This window comes from Mastacembelus armatus, chromosome 10 (assembly GCF_900324485.2).
Source record: "Mastacembelus armatus chromosome 10, fMasArm1.2, whole genome shotgun sequence".
NCBI classification, from domain to species: domain Eukaryota; kingdom Metazoa; phylum Chordata; class Actinopteri; order Synbranchiformes; family Mastacembelidae; genus Mastacembelus; species Mastacembelus armatus.
In genome coordinates, this window is record NC_046642.1 from 15,476,256 (window position 1) to 15,501,293 (window position 25,038).

A 25,038-nucleotide genomic window follows, 5' to 3' on the forward strand; every position below is an offset into this window, starting at 1 on the left:
TTGATTAAGTGCTAGATTATTTTCTCATATCTGAAAATACTAATATGCACACAATTTCCCAAAGCCCAAGATGAAAATAGCTTGTTTTTTGTCTAACCAACAGTACCAAAGAAAAACATACTAGAGTTGATATGTTAATTGAAAACCAGCAAATATCCACATTTGTGTGAATGATTCTGGCATTTGCACATTAAAAAGAAGTATATAAAAGATTAAATGCTTAACACATTTTCTAAAAGTTACACATAGTGCTTTAATCATTACACACAGTGTAGTGAATCTAGTGCATTTACAGTATACTATTAATGAAATGAACCAGTATTAATGAAACTATGAAGAAAAAGACTTAACTGATTAAAAAATGTGTTAATTAAACCTTTGAAAAACAATTTCACTTTTCTGAACAAGCTCCATGAAGCCTGGCTGAATACTCCTTCTCTTGTAAATAAATCGTGCAACAATGAAGCGATTGATGTGACCGAAAAACACAAAAACCTCTATTTCTCAAACTAAAACACGTTTCTACTGGATGTTGCAAATTATTTGGAATTGCTTCTACTAATACGTTATTTGCCCCTGTATTGATAGTTTTTAGAGTAATCATTTGTTTAGTTCACATGACAGAGGAAGTAGTCTTGTGTTCTCCATGGGGAGGATGGGGAGTGTACACACAGGAATTGCATTTGTTTTAAAGCTTTTGATTGCCAGCCATGTTGCCTTCAGATGATTTTGCTACTACACTACTACACACTACATGATCACAAAGGACATACAGTAACAGGCTGTGTCACACTCAAGTTTCTCTCTTAATCCGCTGAGGGATATTGTACTGTAACAGATCAATTCCTACGACTTCCAAGTCACATCCTTTCCAAGTCTGCATGAATCATAACATTTCATCAGAAAATCCACAGCAAGTAGTTCACTATGAAGAGAAGCCATTAATAAAGTTAATATTTCAGATTTGATTTTTTTCAATCTATCTGATCCTCTTTCTACACATCCTACGATGCATTCCGTCACTGTAGCACTGTCTATGCTATCCTTCAAACTAAATGGATTCAAAAACTTGTTTGCCTTCCTCAAAAACTGAGTACCTGTCACACTGCCCTCTTAATACTTGTGGTTCAAGGGATTTTCAGTGTTTGCTAGGTAGTGTCTTGCATTAAAAAGCCCTGGTGCTCATTGCACAGCTGTAATAAAACCCAAGCATTTAACATGCACATTTATGGTCCTCAATAACCCAGAAGTCTTAATAAAAATGAAAGCTGACATTGGCATGAAGGATCCTCCAACACTAGCTGTCTTTAATGTCCAAGACTTTCCATTAAAAGGGGAGCACTTCCTCAGAAGCAGAGCTTTTATCCTGATTGCTTACAGGAAGAGAGAGAGAGAGAAAAAAAAAGAAACCAAACGACCTTCAGCGCCGCTACAACTATCCCCCCTCCCCTCCTCGTGTGTGCTTCTTGGATAGACACGCCTCCGTGTACAAATGCATGTCTAACTGTGATATGTAGACAGACAATTTGCTTCCTATGAGTTGTGTAAGGAAGTGCATATATTAAGAGATATTAAGAGATATACGTACAAAAATTGAAATCATTAACTACTTAGTATTCTGTTCATATGCAGAGAGAAGCCATCTCCTTTATATCATAATGATTACTAGGAGATAGGGAAAAAGCCAAATCTGCATGTTCAATTAGTGCCAGATAGATAATACACTGGCTTAAGTCCTTGCTTCTGAACTTCTTTAGCCGTTTCCTGTTTGAAGTCGGAGAAAAAGAAGATGGGGACAGAGATTTCCCTCTGTGGGAACACAACTGTTGAGCTACATTTAATAAGCTGGTCAAAAACACTCTCCTGCCGACAGAGACTCTGCTTTTAATGGCCATTCTGCTTCCAAAGACTCAGATGTGCAGCTAGATTGCTTGCCACATAGCAGACAAGGCGGCCATCTTATTAATAGCTACGCACAGCACATGCTGCAGACTAGGGAGCAGAAACCCAGAGAGGGAGAAAGGGAAAGAGACACACTGGCACATGGAGAGAAAGCATGTGTCTCTTACGTGCTTTTGTTGTCTGTGAAGGCAGGGAGACAGATGGGTGCAGTGAGAAAGAGATTAGATGGAGGAGGCCGGGCAGGGACAGAGGTCTAAAAAATCCAACCCTCATGAGAGGACGTCCAGGCCAGCCTCCATGCAGTTCAGACGGGGGAAGGCTTGGTGATGGATGCCACTGGAGCCCTCGGCACGCCCACATGCACACGCTACCAAGGCCAGGCCAGAGGAGCAGGCAATCATAGAGAGAGGCCAGAGGGCTAGGATGATATAGGAGGATCCAGCTTATTAAATAGGCTTCAGTAGGAGCATGGAGCATCTGAAGTAAGTTGTCACTCTGCCACCAACAGGCATAAAAGGAGCCTCTGTTAGATGGAAAGTCTATGCACTGTAGGCAGTGATGACAGACTGTGTACAGTAAGAGTGGGACTACTGTCATTAAATACACCGACACACCGAGGAGCTCCAGAACACTGTCATTGCTGATTACTTTCTCTTTTTTACCTGGTCCTCGTTATCCTGCATCTGAGCAGCAAGTGATGGAAAATGTTTGCGTGTGAGTGTGTGCATGTCCTATCCTATGTTTTCAAATCCCACCTTATTTCACTCTAGAATTCACACACACCACAATGTGACACCCCAGTGACTTTATTCGTGAGCGAGTCGGAATAAAAAGTCAGATTAGCGGAAGAGGGAGGAGCCATGATGTATTGTTTACAATCTTGTTTCCTGACTTAATTTCCATTCAGAGTGCAAAGCAGGAAAACTCAATATAAAGCAATCTTGCTGAGATGCAACAGTCTGCTAACAGGGATAGGAAATCATTACACAAATCCATTATTAGAGGCCACCTGAAACCAGGTGTGCACTTGTCACAGTGTATAATTCATTTGATTATAGATTTTTACTTCAATTTTCACCGCTATGTGAAATCAGACACTTTGATTCCTGTCTTGTTTATGCCATTGCCTTGGCAACATGAGCATCCTACCAGTTTTCACTTCAACGGTTAAGATTATAGGAGAGGAGGAAGATGGGAGAAGGGGCAGAGTACAGCGGAGGTTGTGAAAGCAGGTGCAAAAAGACAGTTCTTCACTTGGATTTCCTGTCACATCCTGCAGCCCACTCCAGTCCTAAACTTTATATAATTACAACAATCTGTGCTCCGAGAGAGACTGTGTGAAATCTGATTGCCATTGGTAACATTCGCAGCAAGAGTCCTGGCGTGATAGAAGGCTTCCTGTTTCAATTTCCTAGGATCCCTCAAGTTTTACTGGCTCTTTTTTTATCCCATCAGTGGGGCATACATTTCCATTCAGGGGAAAAAACAGACCCGGTAATATCCAATTTACTGGGAGGCAGAGGAGATGGTTTCACTGGCAGTATAATAACATGCTACATGGAGCGTGGCATTATGGAGTATGAATAAAAAGGCATTTATGGTAAAAATTCAATCCAGAAGCAGTCATCATTCATCGGAGGAAATCAAGGCAATTAGTAACACTTTAATGCAAATTGGAGAACGCAAAACACATCAAAAATCCCTGGCACTGTAATGGGACCCAAAGAAAAGCAGCTCAAATGACCTCTTTCAAATGCCTGTTGGTCTACAAATCAAAACGCCAAGAACAGAGAATCTTTTCTGCCCAGTGACAACAGAAGAATTGTGTATTTGTATAAGTTTATGTTGGGTAGGGGTGTGTTACTTAATCATTTCCTGACCACAACATTGCCTAAGACCAATCCTTTATCTAATGTAAGAGTGATATCTTTAATATGATTCACTTACATGTAATGTATTGTAAAAGCGCTGTTACAGTTCTAACTATGTGTATCCAGAACAACTTGCTTGTGGTTTGTTAACATGTTCACAATTAGGCTATGTGAGCAAAGATCAATGTAAAGATTTCTTAGTTAGAATAGGACCACAAGAGACACAATGCTGAAACACAACATCCTGGGAGCTTGTCATACACACCACAATGGTATCAGTTAAACACAAGAAAACAACCATCATTTAGACTTAATGTGAATCTCAATGCAGGCAATAATGTGACTGACTGAAATAATTCCAGGTTAGGGATTATGCAGTGATCATTTGGCTTTGCAGGGTGCAGTTGGAAGGTGATATTTATGGATCAAGCTCAAAGCAACAGTTCATTTGCATAAGCCAAAACACTTACAGCAAGAACTTACCTATAAAGAATAAGGCTCAGTCTTAATTGAATGATGCATTAGAGGAACACGAAGGATGTTTATCACATGTCCATGTTAAACGCACATGGTACATTTAGTATTAGAGCCATGGCCAGTGTGGGCAGTAAATCATCATGAAGCGGCATTATAGTAGCCAGCAGATAAACAACTTTGCTGACAAAGAGAAGAGTGTGAGAAGGTGTGTCATTCAGCATGACTATGGCTGCCACTAAAGAGCTTTCCTGGTACACCATGTCCTTTTTTATCATCCATACAAAGATGCATTATACCTACATGTTTATATCGGCATAGAAAGGGATACTAGGAAAGCGGCAGTATATGTCAAGCCAAATGTGGTTTGAAATCTGCACTAGTTTCAATTTCTTCATGGAAATGAATGCCACAATCATTTAAATGCAAACACACTGCTTTTTTAAAACACTCACTATGCTGTACAGTAGTGCAGAATACATTACTCAATAACTCACAACCTGCAACGGCAATTTCTAAGCAGCCTACACACCAGCAGGCATGAACTCGACAGCTGTATCAACCATCCCCCTTTACTCTGCCGTGCTGTACCTTCAGAGTGGTGGGAGAGCGTGAGCAGGCTGACGCAGGAAGCTCCGATCCCAGAACCGAACACCGTGATGCGATTGGAGTCTCCACCGAAGAAGCCAATGTTTTCACTGATCCATCTTAAAGCCTGGATCTGGTCAAGAAGCCCGTAGTTCCCTTTAGCAGCCTGGTCACCAGTACTGAGGAAGCCTGCAATTCACAGAAATTGAGAGATTAAAACTAACTTAGATAAAGATAATTAAATTGATTATGTTGTCATACAAACTGAAAAAGAACTAAAGAATAACAAAAAAGCATGTTATCTACGACTGGCAAATGCAGTATGTCAGTGATGTTTTCCATGTGCACCAACAACACAAAAGGTTATCAGCAATGCCTAACCCCAACCAGAAGAACCATCGTGCAGGGTGACAGCAGCGGTGAAATCATGACTTATTGGACACAGCTGTTGATAAAATAGGAGTGTGTGTGTGACCACATGTCATCTGCACCTTATGGGAAATCAATGGCATGGCTCCCAGGGTGAACTCATTATCAGATATATTGAGTAGTTCTGATGAAAACCTTACAAATCTATAAAGACACCACAGAGAGAGAGAAAAAGACGTGATAATAAGATTTACAATCATTTTGATGCAGCAAAAACCTCCATATGGATTGTGACCTCATTAAATTTTCTATCAGAGTTACCATCTTCTTCTGACATATTGCGATTATCTTTCACACTCTGTAGTGTGCCATACTTTTGGTCTAAACATTCACAACAAGCCCTATCTGGGCACATTTTCCTCCATGTCTGTGTAATCTGCTATATGATGTCTGAGTTGGACAGTGAGTCTCTCTTGGGTACATCAGAGCTCATGTTAACACATCACCCTCTCCCAAATGCTCTCCAGGGCCTGAGCTCTGCTGAATGATGGGTAATCAAGAGTCGCGAGAGAAGATCAAAGGCAAGCAATCCCTGAAGTCCCCATGGTGGACTTAGCGTCCATCAAATCCCTGAACAGGCATACGAAGTGACAGGTAGGAGGCATGTGTGGAAATCAAGACCCCTCCCTCTCTTTAGAGGCAACATTGCCAAATATCTCACAAAGCAATAAATGTATCGGTGGTGACTGTTCAGAAGCCTCCAGTGATGGTCCTTCAGTATCTCGGCATTGTTTCCAACATCTATTTCATGGTCTGCGCCTCTATATAATGATGAGCTCTCTGTGCTTAAGGGGGGAAAGACAATCATTTTGATATCAGCATTTCAAAAAGATCAAATCTGTGTGTTTTTTTTTTTTTTTTTTTTGAATCAGGTCATCACAGTAATGTTCACTTTAGATAAACACAGGCTGGAAAGCAGCTGTTCCAGGCTCATTAGCTGTTTATGGTGTGTATGTACAAAAATGACGCTGTCTGCCAATGCCTATTTTCTCTCTTTGTGTGAATCAGAGACTATAGAGGGCACAACCTCCGGCCCCAACCCCCAATAGCACACCAGCTTTGCTCCGAGTGCCTGTTGGCAGCAACAAAGAGGGTGGGCAGGGGAAAGGCCAGGCCTGATCATCGATAGGAGAGAGGCGGTGGCACAGGAAGCAAAGCAGGAGACAAATGGATCAACAGATGGTCTCCTTCAGACGCATCCCTGAGGATGACAGAGCAGCAGGACACATGCAGAGACAGAGAGAGAGAAAGAGAGTGTAAGAGACAGGCAGATGAACAGAGATGAACAGAGAGGAAAAAGGAGGAGTCCAATTGAGGAGCTTTTCCTTTTCCTTTAGCTTTTCTCCTGTGGCTCCTCCTTGTGTTCTGTCATGACTAAAGGACAACAGCTTTTACAACCCTCTCCTGGGTGCTGTGGGGAGAGAAGAGACGTGACTCTTCCAGAATAACCCTCATTTTCGAAATGGTTCACACTTCACCAAGTGTATGTCAGATGGGTTAAGAAACGTCAGGAGACTGGCATGTAAAAAGGATTCTGTACAACTGTTAGCCTAATTGAAAAGAGATAGTAAACATTACCCATTGGGCAATGCAATATAAGGCACTACTCAATGACTAAGATGTAAATCATTAAATCTGGATTCCCAGCTGGCTGAATAAAACACTGCTTAATGCTCTGGTCTTTTGTGACTTTTTTTTTTAGCCATGTTGATTCCTCTGCATCTATAAATGAAACTGGTCATTAAAATGTAGAGTTGGAATCCAATATCTTAGACAACAAGATATGCTGCAGGCATCATTTAAAAATACATCTAATATAGCTGCTGGTTACGTTTTAATTGGGAAGGTGACAGAAAGTATTTTCTTTGGAAAGCAATTAAGATAGCACTGTAATTGTTTTTATGCTTGGCTCTTTCTATTTGTACATTTATGGCAAACCTTTGCAGTTATGCTTGTGCTCTGGAGGTGTTTTTTTGTTTTGTTTTATGGATGTTTCTATATGTGCACCACCTCTGGACTTTCAGTCTGCTTTGCTTCAATAATGTGGAGGAAAAAAAATACACATACATACACCACTTAATCACAGACACTGAGCACCATATAGTTTCACTTTGTCTCGGTTTTGAGTTATCTAAGCTTCTCCTCTATCACCAGAGACTGGGTTATAGATTTCCCAGATCAAGCAGATGATCCCCGTCCGATCAGCCCTGCGTGGGTTTTGGCGACACATGAGCCGCGATGTGAAATGCTCGATCTGTTCACAGCTCACACCTACACAGGACCTTGGGCTGCAGCTCAGTGCTTCTGAACTGTTTGGTCAGGCTGGTTATGTGCTTGACTGCAATACTCAACTTGACATTCAATTGAGATTTTTAATACACACTAGGTGCAGCTTTAAAAGAAGCATTTCATTATAAACTGTAATCACATAATATCTGTTTTTCTACTGTAAGCTGCCTGAACCCAAATCAATATGAAAATTCTCCTTTAAATGATCTGAAAAATTAACTTAGGCACCAACAGTATACACAATTACAGTGTCCCAGTCAAGTTAATTCAACAAACATAAAATCAGCCTTAAATAGTAAATACTGTAGTTCTGCTACTCTGAAAGCAAATAGCGTACACATTAATTCATATTAATTTAATTTCCTCTGTAACATTATTAATCTTGCCTGTCGTAACTTCTGTAAGAAACCATAGATTAAATATGGGATGTGTTTTTTAAAATTCACTCTCAATAACTGAGGCAAAGGAAACAGAACTTCAAAAAAGGGAAGATGCCCTTATGTTGAACTACACTGGAGGACAGGAATCATGTAACTAGTGGGTATTTAAATGAATCTTCTTAAATCATGTATGCCAAGTCCAGAATGTATTTAATATGGTCTGTTGAGAAAACTGGTTTTGTAAGCTTAGAGGCTTACAAAGGTCAACAAATCTCAAATTGTCTCAACAGCTCAAACAAAGATTTCCAAATATGTAACCAAACCTGTCTACACATGTCATCTGGATTAGTTATAAAATTAGCATGTGAGTTTTTTATTCGCAGCAAATAAAGGGTATGGTTTAATAACAGAGATCCTGTGTTCCTTGTCTAGATATTAGAACTGTAATTTGTCCTGACTGATTACATGATGTGTTTTTCTATCAAGTCTCAAAGCTATTCTTCCCTGACAGTGATGCAGTGCACTTGCTGTGTGAAGAACTGGTATTTTCTCCTTGTGGCAGCCGAGAGTAAGAGATTCATTCCTGATCTCAGCTGGAGTGGCAGCGGCGACTGTGGTCTGGTCGCAGCCGGGTCGGGTCGCACCTGTCACCTTGCATTGTCCTTGCTGGAGAAAAAATTGTGTGTAAGTAGTACAGCTCCCCCTGCAAGGAACCTAGCTGCCCTTGTCACCCTAACACAACCAGAGGGTCAGTTAATGTATACAGCATGACAGCGTCCCCTTTCTGCACTTCTCAAGCGTCGTGCTGCAAGTGATACATAAGTAGCAGACATGATGTTGAGAGACCTGGAGATCATCTCTCAAATCCAGCACCACATCTATTTTCACACTTCTCTCACATCGACTATACCACATTGCCTGAATATCAGCGAGAAAAAGTGTTTATTTTTCAAAAAAATCCAGCGCTGAGCATGATTCCACATAAAGCATTTTCTGGCTTGATCATATTTTATCAATAAGAGTGTCCCACTATCTCAGTCGAAGCAGAGTGTCTCCATTTCCTCCTGAGCCACAGCAGTGATTTCCTTTAGCCATGCCTCTCAGCACTGATATTTCTCTATTGATTATGATTTAAATGTCTGTTTCCTATATGGTGGGCTATAACTCATAGTGCAGCGGAAAGAGATGATGATAATGATCGCTCTGACCCCAGACATCTCTCTTAGCCTGGTCTTCCAGATAATGGAATGTGTGTAAAGTAATGGCAGAGGGTGAGAAGGGGGTGAGGAAGGGTGAGGGGGAGGGCAAAAGCTTGTTACTGAGCTGAAGAGGGAGCTTACACATGAACAGATGGAGGGAACAGATAGGAGGAGTGGAGGAAAAAGGGAGGAGGAGGAGAAGGAGGATCGGAATAACAGCAGTGACATAACGAAGGAAAAGTTTTTTGGCTTTCTCCTAAATTCATTCTCATTTTTTCTTCCCATTTTCCATGTTCCTTTCTCCCTCTCATCCTTTCCCTCTTTAGGGGAGCTGGTTAACAAGGCCATCTGTGTCCAAACTCTCTTTTGGTGCCCCCCACCACCACCTCTCTCTTGCCTTCTCTATCTTTTCTCCCCTCCTTCTCTTCTTTAGGGAAATAAAGGCCCACACAGTCACAGCCTTGACAGCTTCCCCTAAGAATCCCCCACTACAAAAGAGCTCCAACTTCCCCCCAGCCAGACCAGCGCTGAATGGGAGCCTCTAGGGTGTGGATGAGAAGCAGAGGAGGGAAGGGGCCACCCTCGGCACAGCTACATAAAGGGCCTGTGTGTCAGGATCACGACGAGCAAGGGACATACCCAGCAGTCCATCTTCCACACAGAGAGTCATTCCCACAAGATTTTTTTAAAATGTGTTTTTAGGGTGCAGATTTCAGCATGTAAACAAGAAAAAAGAGTGGGTAAAGGGAAGTAGGCAGGAGGAGGGTGGGGGCCTAAATGAAGGTGATTGCCACTTGGATTAGTGTAGAGATCCTGTCTACAGCTTGGTGCCCAATAGGATTCTTGGAGCACTGTCTGATCTGAGAGCACGAGGGCGAGAGAGATAGAGAAAAGGAAAGAGAGCAAGAGAGAGAGAGAGCAAGATAAAGAGGGAAGTGCAGGCAAGCACAAGAAAGCCTCTTTATGGCAGCCTGAACACTGAAGGCCATTTACCCAAAACCACATCCTTGTTTCCGGTGGAACAGAAAATAAAGACATGTAAAAATGACTAATTTGTGATATATATAACATGATTACATAATCAAAAAATAAAATGGTGAAAAAGAATTTATGTATGAGCCCATGATTCCTGCTGGCCTCATCATCAATCAATAATTAAGGAAAATATCAGACTACCTTCAATGGTGACAAAGTCATCAGTTATTTCAGCGGCTTGGGCCTCGACACTGGGCAAGTTCAAACCGAATGATATCACACTCACTGAACTGCAGGCCTTTGCTGAAAATGTGAGCAGACTGATGACTAACAGAAACCTAAATGCTTTGGCTTGAACATTAGTCTCAGTCGCACACAATGACACAGATAGATGCAGAGTGTGCAGAATGAAGCCACACTGGTGCTATATTGTGCATTGGAAGGTGGTTGGACAGTGCTGAAGAGTGTCACATGTACTGGGCTGCTGCATACAGACTGAGTCACTCACAAAAAATGTGGTTTGTGTGTACCAAACCAAACCAAACCAAACCAAACCAAACCAAACCAAACCAAACCAAACCAAACCAAACCAAACCAAACCAAACCAAACCAAACCAAACCAAACCAAAACAAAACAAACAAACCAAACCAAACCAAAACAAACAAAACAAAACAAAACAAAACAAAACAAAACAAAACAAAACAAAACAAAACAAAACAAAACAAAACAAAACAAAACAAAACAAAAAAACAAAACAAATGTCAAGGGAGAAAATCTGTGCTGCACACATGCCAAAGCTCACTTGACACATATCTGAGCCCCTAAAATCCAGATCTCTTACAGACAGACAAGGGCCTGTTGCAGCAGACAGGGATAAAAAAAAACAAAACAAAAAAAAACACTGTAAGTCAGAGCTGGTGGTGCACGTGGCAGCTGTTGGTCGTCCTGCATGTGACTTCGGGGCTGCTTAATCTGATTGTGTGATGTGTCCCCATGGTCAGGCAACACTATTCAAGGGCTCTGCTGAACAGCAACCCTGGCAGCTACTACAAATGAGCAGTTTGCATATGCATGACCACTAGCATCTGAATGCCACTCAATCAATCACACATCGGATATAGCGGCTGTCGGATTGTGGTTTTGCTGCTTCCCTTTCCCTCCCTCCCACCCTTCACCACCTCACCCTTTTCCACACTCTCCCTGTCATGTTTCTTTTCTTCCTCTGCTCTCAGTGTCTTTCTCTGTTCTTCATAAATGCCTCAATCTTTAATTCCACTATCACCTTCTATCCTCTCTGTATCTCTCCACATCTTTCCTTTCAGTGAATAGCACAGACAGTGGATTCTCAAAGACAGCGAAATGCTTTTACATTAAGGGAAGCTTTGCATTTCACAGCTGGTGCGGAGGCGGGTCTGCACACTCCCGTACAGGAAGAGGGAGAGACTGGTGCTGGAGAGTCACAACTGTGAGATTAAGCAGCACTTTGGTTCCACTTGGAGGAACATGCATCATAGGGAGAAATTTCATGAAGAATAATTTGCTTTACCTAAGTCTGAGATTTAAAACAAATCTTATGGCATATTCACCATCCTTTGTTCAAACAGATCAACACTGCTTGTTCTCTAGCTCACTTTTTGGCTTGTGGCTGCACAAGTTCAAAGGCAACATGAAACACAACATAGAGCCTGGGTGATGTAATTTGAGGGCATGGTGAGTAAGTTTAGTACCACCCAGCTTTGGGAGGACGGGGCAGAGTGCAGTGATGTGCCGTGATAGCGTGGAGGAGATCAAGCCCAGCTTATCAAAGCACATCGGTGGAGCAGACTAGGAGAGAAAGGTCATCGTTTAGAGGATCTTCAAAGCTCGTCTCCCCTTCTCCTCAGGTTGGACTAGTTGTGACAGCTGGCCATAATGAGCTTAGTTTTGGTTGATCCTTCTTCATGACAACTTGAAATGAACTCAGGATGCTGATATTACAGCTTTTATTCCTGATACTGTAAATCCTGTCTTCTTATGTTTGTTCATTTGAAAAACCTTGCCAACTTCAGTTGTAAATCAAAGGCAGCGATTTAAATGAACATCTGTTTTTCTGAGGTTTAGTACTGTGGAGTGTACTGTATGAGTGATGTTTTATTTGTCTTCGGAAGGATATAATATTTTTGGCCACAGAAAGTAGTGCTGCTGCCAGTGGGGTTGTGTTCTGATTTGGAACCGGCTTCAAATTTAGAGGCACAGATTTGTCAAGAAACACGCTTTTTGATTCCACTTATCGCATCGAAAGAAAAGGTTGGACCTACACTTTTTTTTTTTTCTACATTGAGATTATGCATATAGTTTACAATATGGTAGTATGCAAAAGTGTAAAGGATGTTTTTTATTTTTAAATATGAAAACACCAAGGCCAGTAATAATTTGTTCCTAATTTTCGCTAGAGTAATTTAGCATATTTTTTTTGTTCCAGTGATGTCTTTTGTTGTACAAAAATGACTGAAAACATATAAATCAGCCACAACATCGCACAATGACATCTTCCTTTATTGCAATAAACACTGGCACTGATTATCTACAGTCAGTCTCACATACAGTACATCATCCTGCTGCAATAAATACTCAAATCTGCTGCAGAATATAGACCCCAGCCAATAGAATACATGTCCATCTGTTTCAGGTATTTCATTTACCTTGTTAAAAAGGTAAATCATATAAGTATGCTGTACGTGTTCCAGCTTCAGAAGAAACTAAGAAGTTTAAGGAGTTAGAAGTCTGAAAGTATTAAGAGATTAACTAATAAGCTGTTGGTTTTGGTTTATTCACTGGATTTGTAGCAGAAATACTGAATATTGTGAGTTTTAGTTTATAAGCTTCTGAATAGCTGCAGTGATATAGCAAATGTAACAGAATTCAGTCCATATAACATGCAGCATCAAATGAAAATGTTTTAGACCTCCATTTCATTCATATTTCTCCGGACACAGCAAAGGCACATAAAATGTCAGTAAAATATTAACTTTCTCCCAATTTCTTAAAGAATCACCTTATGAATACCTCAAGAGTTATGACACGGGAGCCTAAATCTAAATAAATCAAATAAAAATTTTTTTTATTATGGTTTCTTTTCACAAACCCCCAAAAATATTAACTGAAATTAAACCACGATACAGTACAATCTGAAATCAGTAAGAAGAATTGTATGAAAAAAAAATGTATATGATTCCCAAACCTACTGAAGAGCAAGCACAGTTTCTGTTTGGAACCAAGGGGAAGTTTATGTGTTTGGCTCTGGGCTCCAGCCATGTGTGTATGAGAGAGTAAATGGGAGTGCCATGGAACTGACTGTGGGTGAGTGCGCAGCTACTGTGTGCATAAGTGAAAAGGAGGGCTTCCAACAGTGTGTGTGAGTACTTGTTTGTTTGTGGGTGTGCGTCTGTGGAACAGTGGCAGCCTGCAAATACTTGGAGGGGGTGGTGTATGCAGTGCAGTGAGGGAGGTATGGATATTAATCACTAGGAGGAGCATGGTTCTGTGGCGCCGGGTGGAGATGGATGGGGTGTGAGTGCAGTGATGTCACCCTGACAAATGGACCGGCCATGTTGGCTGAGACTCGCACATCGCCTCTCATTTCAATTAGTTACTCACACAACAACCGACCTAACCCACAATCTGCAGGTTACACACGCACAAACACAGACTATGGCCACAAACGACACCCCCCTTGGGTGCCCTATCCCATAGCACAGCCCTCTAACAAGATGCACTGATCTGTAAGAATACAGTGGAGCTCCTTTAATTAATCTAACTCAATTATGACAACACTTTTGCATTCAATCTCAGCAGCCAGTCACTCATTACCATTCATATTATCAGCCAAGCGCACTGACTAGGTCTACAGCCAGCAAACTAGCCAGTGGGAACTGGCAGAGAGTCTGGGTGTGTTTACGAACTAAAGACTGGGCACTGCCCGTGTGTTTTCCCACAATATCAATTTGATGAAGTGCTGGAACGATGGCAATGTGAGCAGTCACTTGGGCCAGTGGTAATAGCATGCATTTACTCTCTGATGTGGAAAAAGGTATGAGATCTGCACCAGCCATCACAATCTGCAGTGGGTCTGACTAACTGATTTGAGGTAAAGGTCGAACCTCTGCACTAGCTGTTTATAGGCTTGCTCTCAAAAGCCTGACTCCACAGCTGATTTTAAAGTGTCACCTATAAAAGAAGTGTTAAGCCCTGTTTTCAAAGGTCTGACGCAGCTAACCAAAGGCACTAAGCTTTGTTTCAAACTCCTTCCTGTCTGGGGTGCACTTTCACATTGAAGGACTTCACTGCACTGTGAAATTTCCTCCTAGTTCTCCATGTTAAAGTTCCTCTCAATCAACTTACTTGTCCTGCAACTTTTTACTTTCAGCTTCCTCCCACTTTCTCTTATATTTGATCTGTCTCTCTCTGCCACAATCTTCCTCTTATTCACACCACAGAGGTGGATGACTTTGCTATAAGCTAGGGCAGGCTTGGCCATGTGAGGTTGAACTGAGTGACACGGTGCATGGTGGAGTGCTAAGTTGGGGATTTGATCAGAGTCTCCTGGGGCTCAAGCTCTAGTTCCATCTTAGTGGTGGGTATCTCTCTTCCGCCTGTGAAAGCATCAGGAGGTTAATACAAACCTACAGCCATGGAGGGCATGAATCATAATTGTGCCACTGATTTAATTAGACTCTTCATGTCTGCATTTAGGACACTGAAGCCTCTTTAAGGGCTCCTCAAAATAGGAAATTGGAGAAAAACAGCAATCACGTGTCAGCCCTTCTGTGAACTGTGATCAAGAGCACATTTTTGTCATTACAAAACGACAGATCAATGAAGTCCCGCTTACTCTAAGAAAAGCAAACAACATGGGTGACATGAGAATGTGAATCTGTGGCTACATCATTTGTTAAATTTGCTCACCAACTTATGTGATATGTTAATCTGGCCAGTTGGATATCTTTTGGTCTTGTAAAAACTAAAACCACTAGGTTTGTACATATGCAGAGTTTATTACCTTCCGCCTTGTGAGGGTGCTTGGCTTCACAAATTCCTTTGTTGATGAAAAATGGTTATGCTTTCAACCTGAGAACAATGGGAAATGAAAAATGCACGAAAGGCTTTTGAAATAATGTGTATGATTACCATAACACTTCTACAATAAAGAGAATGCACCTGTCATGTGTTGTTGCTTGTAACAGAAAACACACTTATACCTGTGCCCTACAAAGATGACGATATTTGCTTTATTTTCTTCCCTTTCAATTTATATTGAAGTCCTGTTTCCAGTAAGAGCCTCCATGTTCGAACAGCTGAAACTATTGCTTTTTCATTCCGCTCTCACATCCTTTCTCTTAATCTAGCAGCACCAAAGAACTAGGTTCCCGTAACAACAAAAAGGTTAGCTCTCGCTTTCTGTTTCATCTCTGCAACCTGCGATCCCCAGGGACGCCTCTCTGTGCTCGTCTGCAGTGCTTGGCGATGGGAGATTGTGCCAGGGCTCTGTTTGTTTGGCTTTCTTCCCCCTCCTCATTGCGCTGAAATCTGCCTGACAGTTCGGCAGCATGGCTCAAGCCCCACAGGAGCTACCGTCAGATAAAATGTTACTGTGGCTTTGTTCCACACGGCCTATAGGCTGGGCAGACGCACTGTACACCTGAGAGCGTGAAGGCCAAAGCAGAGAGAAGGGTGAAAGAGATGGTGCAGAGACAGAACATCCAGCATCCAACCTGGTTAATTGTGATGCCTGTGCCATTGTCATTTTGTTGTCTATGTTTTAGCTTCATTGACAAAAGGAACTTTGATGGACAATAAGATTTTCAGATTTAATTTTAGACCTATATTATTAAATTACTATTGGCTAATCAGTTGTGCTCTTTCAATATCATTTTTTGGTGCAGGGAGATGTGATTGGATAAGAGACTGCTGTCCTCACCATCTCTTCACATAACAGCTTCTGAGCCTCAAACTCTTGACATCTACAGTCAAACGTGATCCATTTTTCCCCCTCTCTGAACAAAAGCAGCACAAGACTCAGCTCCTCTCTCTGATGACTCTAACAAGGCTCGAGCGAAAAAGCCGACTAGTCCTCTCACGACCAAGCACTAGGGCGGTTGCCACTGTCAACTCCTGTTAGCTCAGCCCTCTCTGGTTCACGTTTCAGAGAGCACAAACACACTCATCCCAAAGGAGCTCATCTGTGCTCCTTCACCTATCCAGACTCCCCTCATCCCGCCCCTCACTAAATTAATAAAAGAAAGAGCAGCTCTCCAGGTAATTTGATTAAATACGACATCCCTTCTTTAAAGAGGAGCTGACAAAGCAAAAATAAGACAGGATGTTGTCAGAAGAAATTGTCACTGTACTCGTACATGACCCCCCGCCCAGGCGGACCAGCTCTGCTCCTTCTCTATCAGCTGAGCATCACAACATATTCCATTTTCCAAGGACATTTCTGAGTGTTATTAGATGAAAAATGCTATATGCTCCACATTACTGAGCTTGTCAGGCACCTAATTTGATGCAATCCCCACCAGATCTCTTCCCTTAATTGAGTTTCTTTTGCTTTATTTGATAGCAGACATTTATGCGTTTATACGTTTGAACAGTGGCTGCGTGCTGCAGAAAGCCTATGGCCCTATCTGGGGCACATGTTCATACTTTTCAAAACAGACATAAGCGAACAACAGCATGAGCTCAAGCATTTTTATACACCAAAGGCTTGAATGAGAGTATTGCCAAAAGTGGGGAGGGAATTATATTAGCATTTTAGAAAAAAATAAATAAAACAAAATGCAAGGATTCAAACACTAAATTCTTGTATTATAGTTAACATAGTCACCCTGAACCTAAATGTGATCATTTATTCCATTTAACATACAATGCATATTGCCTTTTCCCCTGGTGAATAGGTCTTCTCTTTCTGTTTTTATGTCATCCCCACTGTCTTCTCCTCTCCCCTCAGGCTTGAGAGGACTGACTATAGGGGGAGGATATATCAGGCTATGACGTATGAATGGAATGACAAGCTATCTCAGTCGGAGGGGAAACAGCTCATTATACAGATTGCTTTGTGGTGTTTCTGGGCAGTCAAGGCCAATCTCACCTCTCCTCAGTCTGGCCTCAGTCTGAACTGTCTCGTGGCCCCCTGCTCGCTATCTCAGAGGTGCCACACTTTGCTGTTAACTCTGTATCCTTCAGAGTCAGTTTGCCCAAAGCGTACAAGTGTAGATTGCTGATCCAACAACAATGCTGATAATGGAAGGAAAGATTCTGAATCTTATTAGTAGGACATCTTGTTTCACTGAGCTCTCCAGTAGCCCCTCTAGCTCTATGATACCATCAACTGCAAACATCTAACAGGTGCAGAACAGAAATAAAGACAGTTGTGTACATTGAATCATCCTTCATCCTATCACCTCACAGTTATTTCTCCACTTGAGAGTCCACTAAATGTCTGTGCTATGGATAATGCTCTCTAATGACTGTAAATGCTCTCTGTGGTGCGATCATGACATATGCTGATGACAATACTTTCCTCTTTCCTTTGACAAGTTAACTACACTGCAATAGCTCCCATGCTAGGAAACAGGTGGTTAACTGCTCTTCCTGTCACCAGTCTAGGATAACGGGACTGGATTGTATGTTGCCGCTTGCTGTCAGTCACATACCTGTGACTGAAAATCCTCTAGTCTTCACCTGCAGCAGCCTGCGCAATGTAGCAGGTTTGTACCATACTTAGCTCCTGAGTAGAGCCTTATCTCTCCCAGCCTAGTACGCCACGATTCTGTCCTCTGGATTGGCATGAGGAACAGCCTTGAGTGGCAGGCTCCTGCTCTAATTAAACCGGCAGAAGAATTAGTCCCGCTTGTGAGCAGTTTTCATAATTACCCGGGCAATTTATTCATTATTTAATTTAATGAGATAGCTCAGTAGCCAAACATATAGTGGATTGGAGGTATAATTTAGGAAAATACCACAAAGATACTGGATACCTGAGGTTTTTGCCCTAACCACCTGTAAAGCTTCTGGATGATGAGGGATCAGGAATAATGACAGAATATTTGGTTTTATTAAATTTAAAAGTGTCTGCTGGTGATGTAGGCAAACACAGAAGGACACTCTTATTGGAATGTCTATTAGGTTCAAATGAAATGTAAGTATGACCTTTCTAAGCTCCTTAATTCAGCTAAATTGGCTCCAGAGGAGGCTAACTTACCCTTTTACAGCATAGTGGGAAATGGGCATTATAGCAGTGGTGCCACCAGCAAATGGCACTGGACCCTGACTTGTTTGCACATAAAAATGGGTTAGCCTTCTATGTCAAAAAAGGTCTTTCCCTGTTCTTAAAAGCCTTAAGGAGCTTTGTTCCTCTGAACTATTTATTCTCACCCAATTGCTGGTATTACCATTATAATTTTGACCACAGTGGTATTGTTAGTAAATGTAAATGGGGGTTTATATTAAAATGCAAATGTGGCCCATAAAAGCATTAAGTCAGCAATTTGTAATCCTGCATGAAAAATGTTACCCAAGGAGGTGCATGCATTTAGATGCCAGAACCAGGATACCAAATTACACTGGGTTGTATGCAGAACCCAGCCTGCTTGAGCTGGGGAGATAATTGATACACAATTCATGTCTAAAGTGAAGGGGGCAGATGATCAAGTTAGACTGGTGTAATACAACCCTGTAAAATTATTCAGTCAGGAGATAATCTGTTTTGATGCAGCCCTTATACCACTTATGATAATTCATATCGTTCTATATTCTCATACATAACAGCTGGATCCACTGATCATAGGCACAGCTTGAGTCATCCTGTCTATGCCCTTTCATATTTCATGAAGAAATATATAAAGGTGAAGCATCCTTTATATACTGTTGCTGTTTGATGAACAACTTGCAAATGCATTCTGATGATTTTGACATTTCACATCATATAATTACAAAGTTCCCATATGAGTTAGGAACAACAGAGACATGCAACTTCAAATCTGAATTCAGCTTACGTGGTCTGACACTTTTAACAGTTCAGCTAACATGATCTGTGTCACTGAGTTTCTACCACTCAGGAATCCATATCCATTTGAATCTCTGACAAGCATTATTAACTTGTTTACTGGTATATTAAGCATCAGATATGCTCCTTCAGAGAGTGGTATGTTGCCTGTAGCAATTTTCTTCCAGTGAAAGTATTTGGTTCACATCAGTGTTACATAAACAATAAATTAAATTACACAAGTGTTCTTGTATAGTAGTCTGCAGACCCTGTATTTTTGATTTCATCAAATATTTATGGAATACCAGGGTCTATTTCTATTATTTACTGTAGTACTGTGCATATTTGAAATTGTGGGTCTTTACATTAGACCTAGCTTACGTGTAGCTGGTTTACTGCCCATGTATTTATATTGTCACTGCTGTGTTTGCAGCACAACTTGGTGTTGATGTAAGGACTACTGAGTTTGAGAAAACAAGATTAGAATATACAGTATCAAGTAAAAGCCTAAAAAGCTATGGTATTGTTGGAAAGTGTAAACCAATTCAAACAAAGCAGCATGCATGATGTTTCCAGCACACAGATATCACACCACGAATCAGACAAGAGCCAGAGTAAAGCCACTTACTCTGTCTCCACTGTCAGAAAATAGAATAGTATTACCAGACTTGTAAGTGTGCTCCAGTGACCCAGAAACACATATTTCTAATTGTTCTAGCTGCCCTCTGGGGCTTTCTTTACAAATCTATCACCTCTTTACAGTCAGACCACGGCACACGGCCAGGACCCAGAAGAGAGCCTGACTGAGTATGATCCCCTCAGGCATGGGAGCACTCCCCTGAGCAGACGACTCCAAATGCCACCTCCATCTCTGTCTGCGAGCCATGTTTTACATGGTTGCACAGACTCAGTGCTTGTACGCATGCAAACATCAAACGCACAAACACATATGCACCCACACACACAAAAGTCAAACACCCGCACACTGCTCTATTTGTTCTTGCTGTCCCCTTGAAAGTGCACTGAAGACCATACGAATGCGAGCTGGGCTGCGTATGTTTTTTCAACCTTTCTCCTTCCTGGACAATCTAATAACATGAGACTGCGGTGATGCAGCAAGGTCGGCCCTGGTCCAAGGTCACTCTCTGCTGGGTCTACAGCTGAGGAGGTGTGCTCAGAGGAAGGGAGGGGAGCGGCAAACACATGGCCAGTTAGATAAGATCTGATCCCACATCCACGAGGCCCTCAGATTACATATAATACATTTAAAATTTGAGAGTGATAAGAGCTGTGCCATTTAAAATGTTGCAAGAGTGCTGCTGATAATTAGTGACCCAGGAGAACAAGCAGTCTTTTTCTTCTCAGTACAGTGAGAGGCAGGTGGTGCTTGTGATGAGAATCATGCCGATGCTGACAAAATAAAAGCCACCTAAACAGCAGAGAGATGAAGAGTTGTGTATTTATCAACTCCGATCTTATCAGGGGGCGAACATGATTTGAAAACAGCCCCAACCTATTCTGCAATGCTGTTTGGAGCTTTGAAACAATAATCTCCATACTTTGGAAAATATTATCCACTGGAGTCCTTGCTATCTGTTTTCTGGGGGGCATGTCAGGGGCTAATTGTTAAGAATTGAGTTATTGAGCTATATGCCCTTCTCCAGCCCCTGAAGGACTAGTACTAATACAAATAGCTTCGAAACACTATTGGAATTCCACTGGAGTGCCCCTGACTTACCCAAGACATAATATTGTTCTAATAATTGGAGCTCACAGGCCATCAAATATCATGCCGGTTTGTTCAATTGATTCAGACAGGGTAAGGGGGGCGGCACGTTGCAGTTGCATTTGCAGTTTTCCCATTTGTAATCCAAATAACATTCCTCCACTCTGTTTTTAATGATGGAAAATTCTGCCAGGCAAAAGCATTTTGTAATTTGTCCTCTAGCTAACTTTTATGTAATATGGTATGCAAGGATGTTAAGCCTTGACAGAACTACAATCAAGTACACATTCAAACAGTATGCACAACTAAGCTGCATCATTTGGCTCCTAGTACAAAGTTGATATTTCACCTCTGTTACAAATGGAAATGGCTTGCTGATAGCTGTAATTGGATGTATAATGTAATCAGGTAATTTAATAGGATTCATTTTGATAGTGTTCTGTTCAAATTGAATAGTTGACAGAGCAGAAGTGGGGTGTCAACTGCCTATTTGCCACATTCTGCAGCCATCGCTATAATACTGAAATGATGAGAGCTATATCACAGCCCATCAGCAAAGGCATTGGATTACTTTTTTGGGAGACTGCTGACTTGGCATGCAGCAGAATGAGGTTGAGTGAAGGCAAGTGGCAGAGCCGGATGATAGTGAAAATAGTTGTGATAAAGATGTAATGGCTGTGGGATCGGGGTAAAAAAAAAAATTCATGAATAATATCATACGGAAGATGTGCAATGTGGATTGACTTTGTCTGATTACAAGCACACAGTCTGCACTTTAAAAATGCACCCTTGCAGACTCCGTTTGCACATGCTGCTCTTATCACCTGCGTACAGGACGGTGGGAAGCAATGGGTCCTATCAAACAGTTGCTGTTCAGAAGTGTTTGAACACGTTTTAAAGCATTTTAAGTGCAAACTGAGTTTAATAAGAATGGCTGCTGATTAACGCTGCTGCGGATAAAGATGAGCGTCCAAAGAATATCAACAGAGCCATAGCTACAGTGCGTGTGACTCTATTCTGGGTGTGCTCTAACCATCAAAGTCAAAAAATGGAACAGATGTTGTTATGTGAAAGAAACTGTGACTATAGTACAGAGATGGGACTAATAAATAACAAAAATGTGTAGTTGATGGTTCGGTATTCTTTTCAAAGCACAGTACAATCTCATGCCACATATGTGGGTGTGAATAGCAGTAAACACAAATATATGTGTCTGCAAGATAAAGGGAGCATGTTTTGTTTTCTGCCAGTGTGCTGCTGCATGTTTGAAAGATGGCAGAAATCACATTATTTTTTGTATTTTATGTTTATGTCTTCTTGAAATTTCTGTGTTGTTTCTTTCAGCAGCAGCTCAGACCTATAATCACTATATGTAAATGTGTTATCTAGCTGTGCATCCCTCCTCCATGCTCCCTGGTTTATAATATACCCAAAGGGAAGCGTGAATAATAAAGACTTCAAATGACAGGCACGCAGCAGGGTTAATGATAAAGGTCAACTTGCCAGCATGCAGCCAGTGAGTGTAAAGGACAAGTGGCATGGGGTCACAATTCACACGGGCTACTAGCCAATATATGGGAGCAGGACCCACAGTGCTCCAGAACCAGATGAGAGCCACTACTCTGCAGCAACTGTTCCCAGAGCGACCACCATGTGCTGCACACTTCACTGATGCTTTTATTAGCCTGCTATGTCATGTTAGTGATGACAGAAACTAATACAGTTTGATATAGGAAAACACAGCAAGGCTCATATCAGTGTAAACAAAACAGGAACAGATGAGTCCCCAGAATATGAGGGGAGGAATCTTAGTACAGTGTGCAAGGGAGGTTGTGGATTTTCTCTCTTCTGCACTCATACTGCAGAAGAGAGGCAGGATGTTCAAGCGCAGTGAGTGTGCTATTGAAAAAATATCATGGAAAGAGACAGAGACGACACTCCAGAGGCCAGGTATTGGTTTGACAGGCAGCTCCACAGACAGAACGCCAGCCAACACCTGAAGACACGCTCCTCCAACAAGACATTCAGGATTTATCAACAAATTTCACTGCTATTATTCATGAGAAAACTGGCATTCGGCAGCACCTGACAGTCACATCAGTCCCGCATGATATTTACAAGAATCCCTTGAACCCCCTTTGCCTGCAAGGAACAAAGTCTCTTTCTGTTCAATGGACTAATCTCAATTAAGCTCTGTTGTTGCTGAAAATCAGTACAGAATGGACACTGTTGGGGAAAAATGCCAAACCTGACATTAATTTTTTTATCCATTTTTCTTTTTCCTATTACATTGAATTATAATTAAGAAACTTACTATTTTAAATCTCTCTGCATTTTTTAAATTCAAAATGTAATATGTAATTTAATATATTTATTCTTTCAGCATCAACAAGTAGTATTAGTAGTGTAGAACACCCCTTGTTTTGCTAGAAACCCAGTCTTGAAAGACACATTTAATATTCTGAGTATAAAAAAATCAAATTGCATGATAAAGAATAAAACTGATGAACAGTGCAGCTTGTGCACAGCATTAACATTTTATTTAAGGAAAAAAGGGGAAATTTTTCATTTTATTAAAGTTATGTCTTAACTTGACCTACATGCACTCACACAAACACACACACCCCCCCACACACACACACACAGAGTGCACACAAAAAGCTTTCTTACATGATTAACTTTGCATGTTATGATGGCATTTTAATTTGTTTCCTTTCCTTTTTCCAGGTTATTTACAGGCAAACCATGTCAGACTTACTCTGTAAATATGTAATTTTGAAATGAATTGTTAGACATCAACTATGTGCACTACTTCCCTTCCTCTGTAAGCTGCTTTGTCATGCTGTAATTTTGTTTCCCCCCTTCAGGCTGCTGTTGACACATAATTTCTTTTGTTGTTGTTGTTGTTTGCTTACATTAGAATCAAAACAAATCAATCCCAAGAAATACAAGGATAAGAAATGTTTAATTCTGCTCATGAAGCACCAAAGACAGGCTGTGCACTTCTCTTAAACAGTGAAACGCAAGGATTTTCTATTAGTGCTATATCCCAAAATTTGCACTGACCTAGCTCAAAGAATTAAACGCAAGAATATTTTCTCTCTGCCTTTCTCTCTCTCTCCCCATATCTATATTCACAAATTATACAAATGTGGGGCAACCACTTTATTAAGTTAAACCATGACCACTGTCCAGGGTGCTGAATCTTGAGCTGTTCTGGAGTATCTCCAACATCTCCGCTGATGAGCAACTGTCCTGCTGGTAGGCACTGATGCACCATTACTTTGACTGATAAGTCTCATCATTGCCTAACCTGCCATTTTCACTCCATCCCCCTTGTTGTTCTGCATTTTAGTTGCCTATTCTTGGAGATAACAACATCAAGCTCCCTCTGCCCTAGTCAGCTCTACCTCATTTCATAGATTATTGAGTTAGTTATGTTCCTTCTATTCATGGCTAGTTCAGTTTTTAAATTAGGGTGGGAGTAAAATAGCTTTTTTAAAAAAAAAAAAAAAACTGACTGGTACACATTAGTGATGTAGTTAATGTACAAACACACACTAATACCCAAGTGGAGGAAATTAAATAAGAACATGAAGCAAAGAAATATTTTTATTTACATGTTTTTTTGGTCCATTTCATATGATAAATTTAAATTGTACCTGAAGGTTAGTTGTGTCTCCTAGTCCGTAACTTATTTTTGTTTTTGATGTTCTTTAGCATTATTCCACCTGAGTAGCCTCCATTCCCTTCCCATTATAATTCTACACAAGAACCTCTGCCACTGGCACACAATATCGAGATGAGGCAGTAACCTTAAAAGAATATATATTTTAGACACAATTTGTCAAATGATTTTAATGACTTCTTGCAAAAAAGAAAATAATAATAATAATTTTGCCCATAATCACTCTCAGTAGCAAAAGAAAGAAATATTGTGACACAGTTAAATTACACTCAGTAAAGCTAAAATGTGACTTTAACAGTGAAAACCACATGGTCTGTTTTCATCATGACTGTAATCTTTTTCCCTAATTACCTTAAGGTGATCATCCCTCTAACCTTAGTCTTTCTAGTGAAGGTTCCAGGTCATTAAAAGGAACAGATGGGACAGTGACAAACAACCTAATTTGTTGTTTGCATATCAGGAGTTGTTTGGTAGTCAGTTTTAGAGTTTCTATC

General features: G+C 41.0%; 1 protein-coding gene across 7 annotated transcripts in view; it reads right to left on the bottom strand.

The window, feature by feature from the left end:
• The window catches only part of nlgn3a (neuroligin 3a), an 88,900-nt gene that overhangs the window by 34,761 nt on the left and 29,101 nt on the right, over positions 1-25,038 (bottom strand). For 4 of the 7 annotated variants that reach the window (XM_026330316.1, XM_026330311.1, XM_026330315.1 and 1 more), the window contains one exon: positions 4,839-5,024. In XM_026330316.1, the coding sequence (XP_026186101.1) occupies positions 4,839-5,024 (186 nt within the window). Of the gene's footprint in view, positions 1-4,823; positions 5,025-25,038 lie in introns of all 7 variants that reach the window. The other 3 variants (XM_026330314.1, XM_033325406.1, XM_033325407.1) reach the window with 1 other exon arrangement.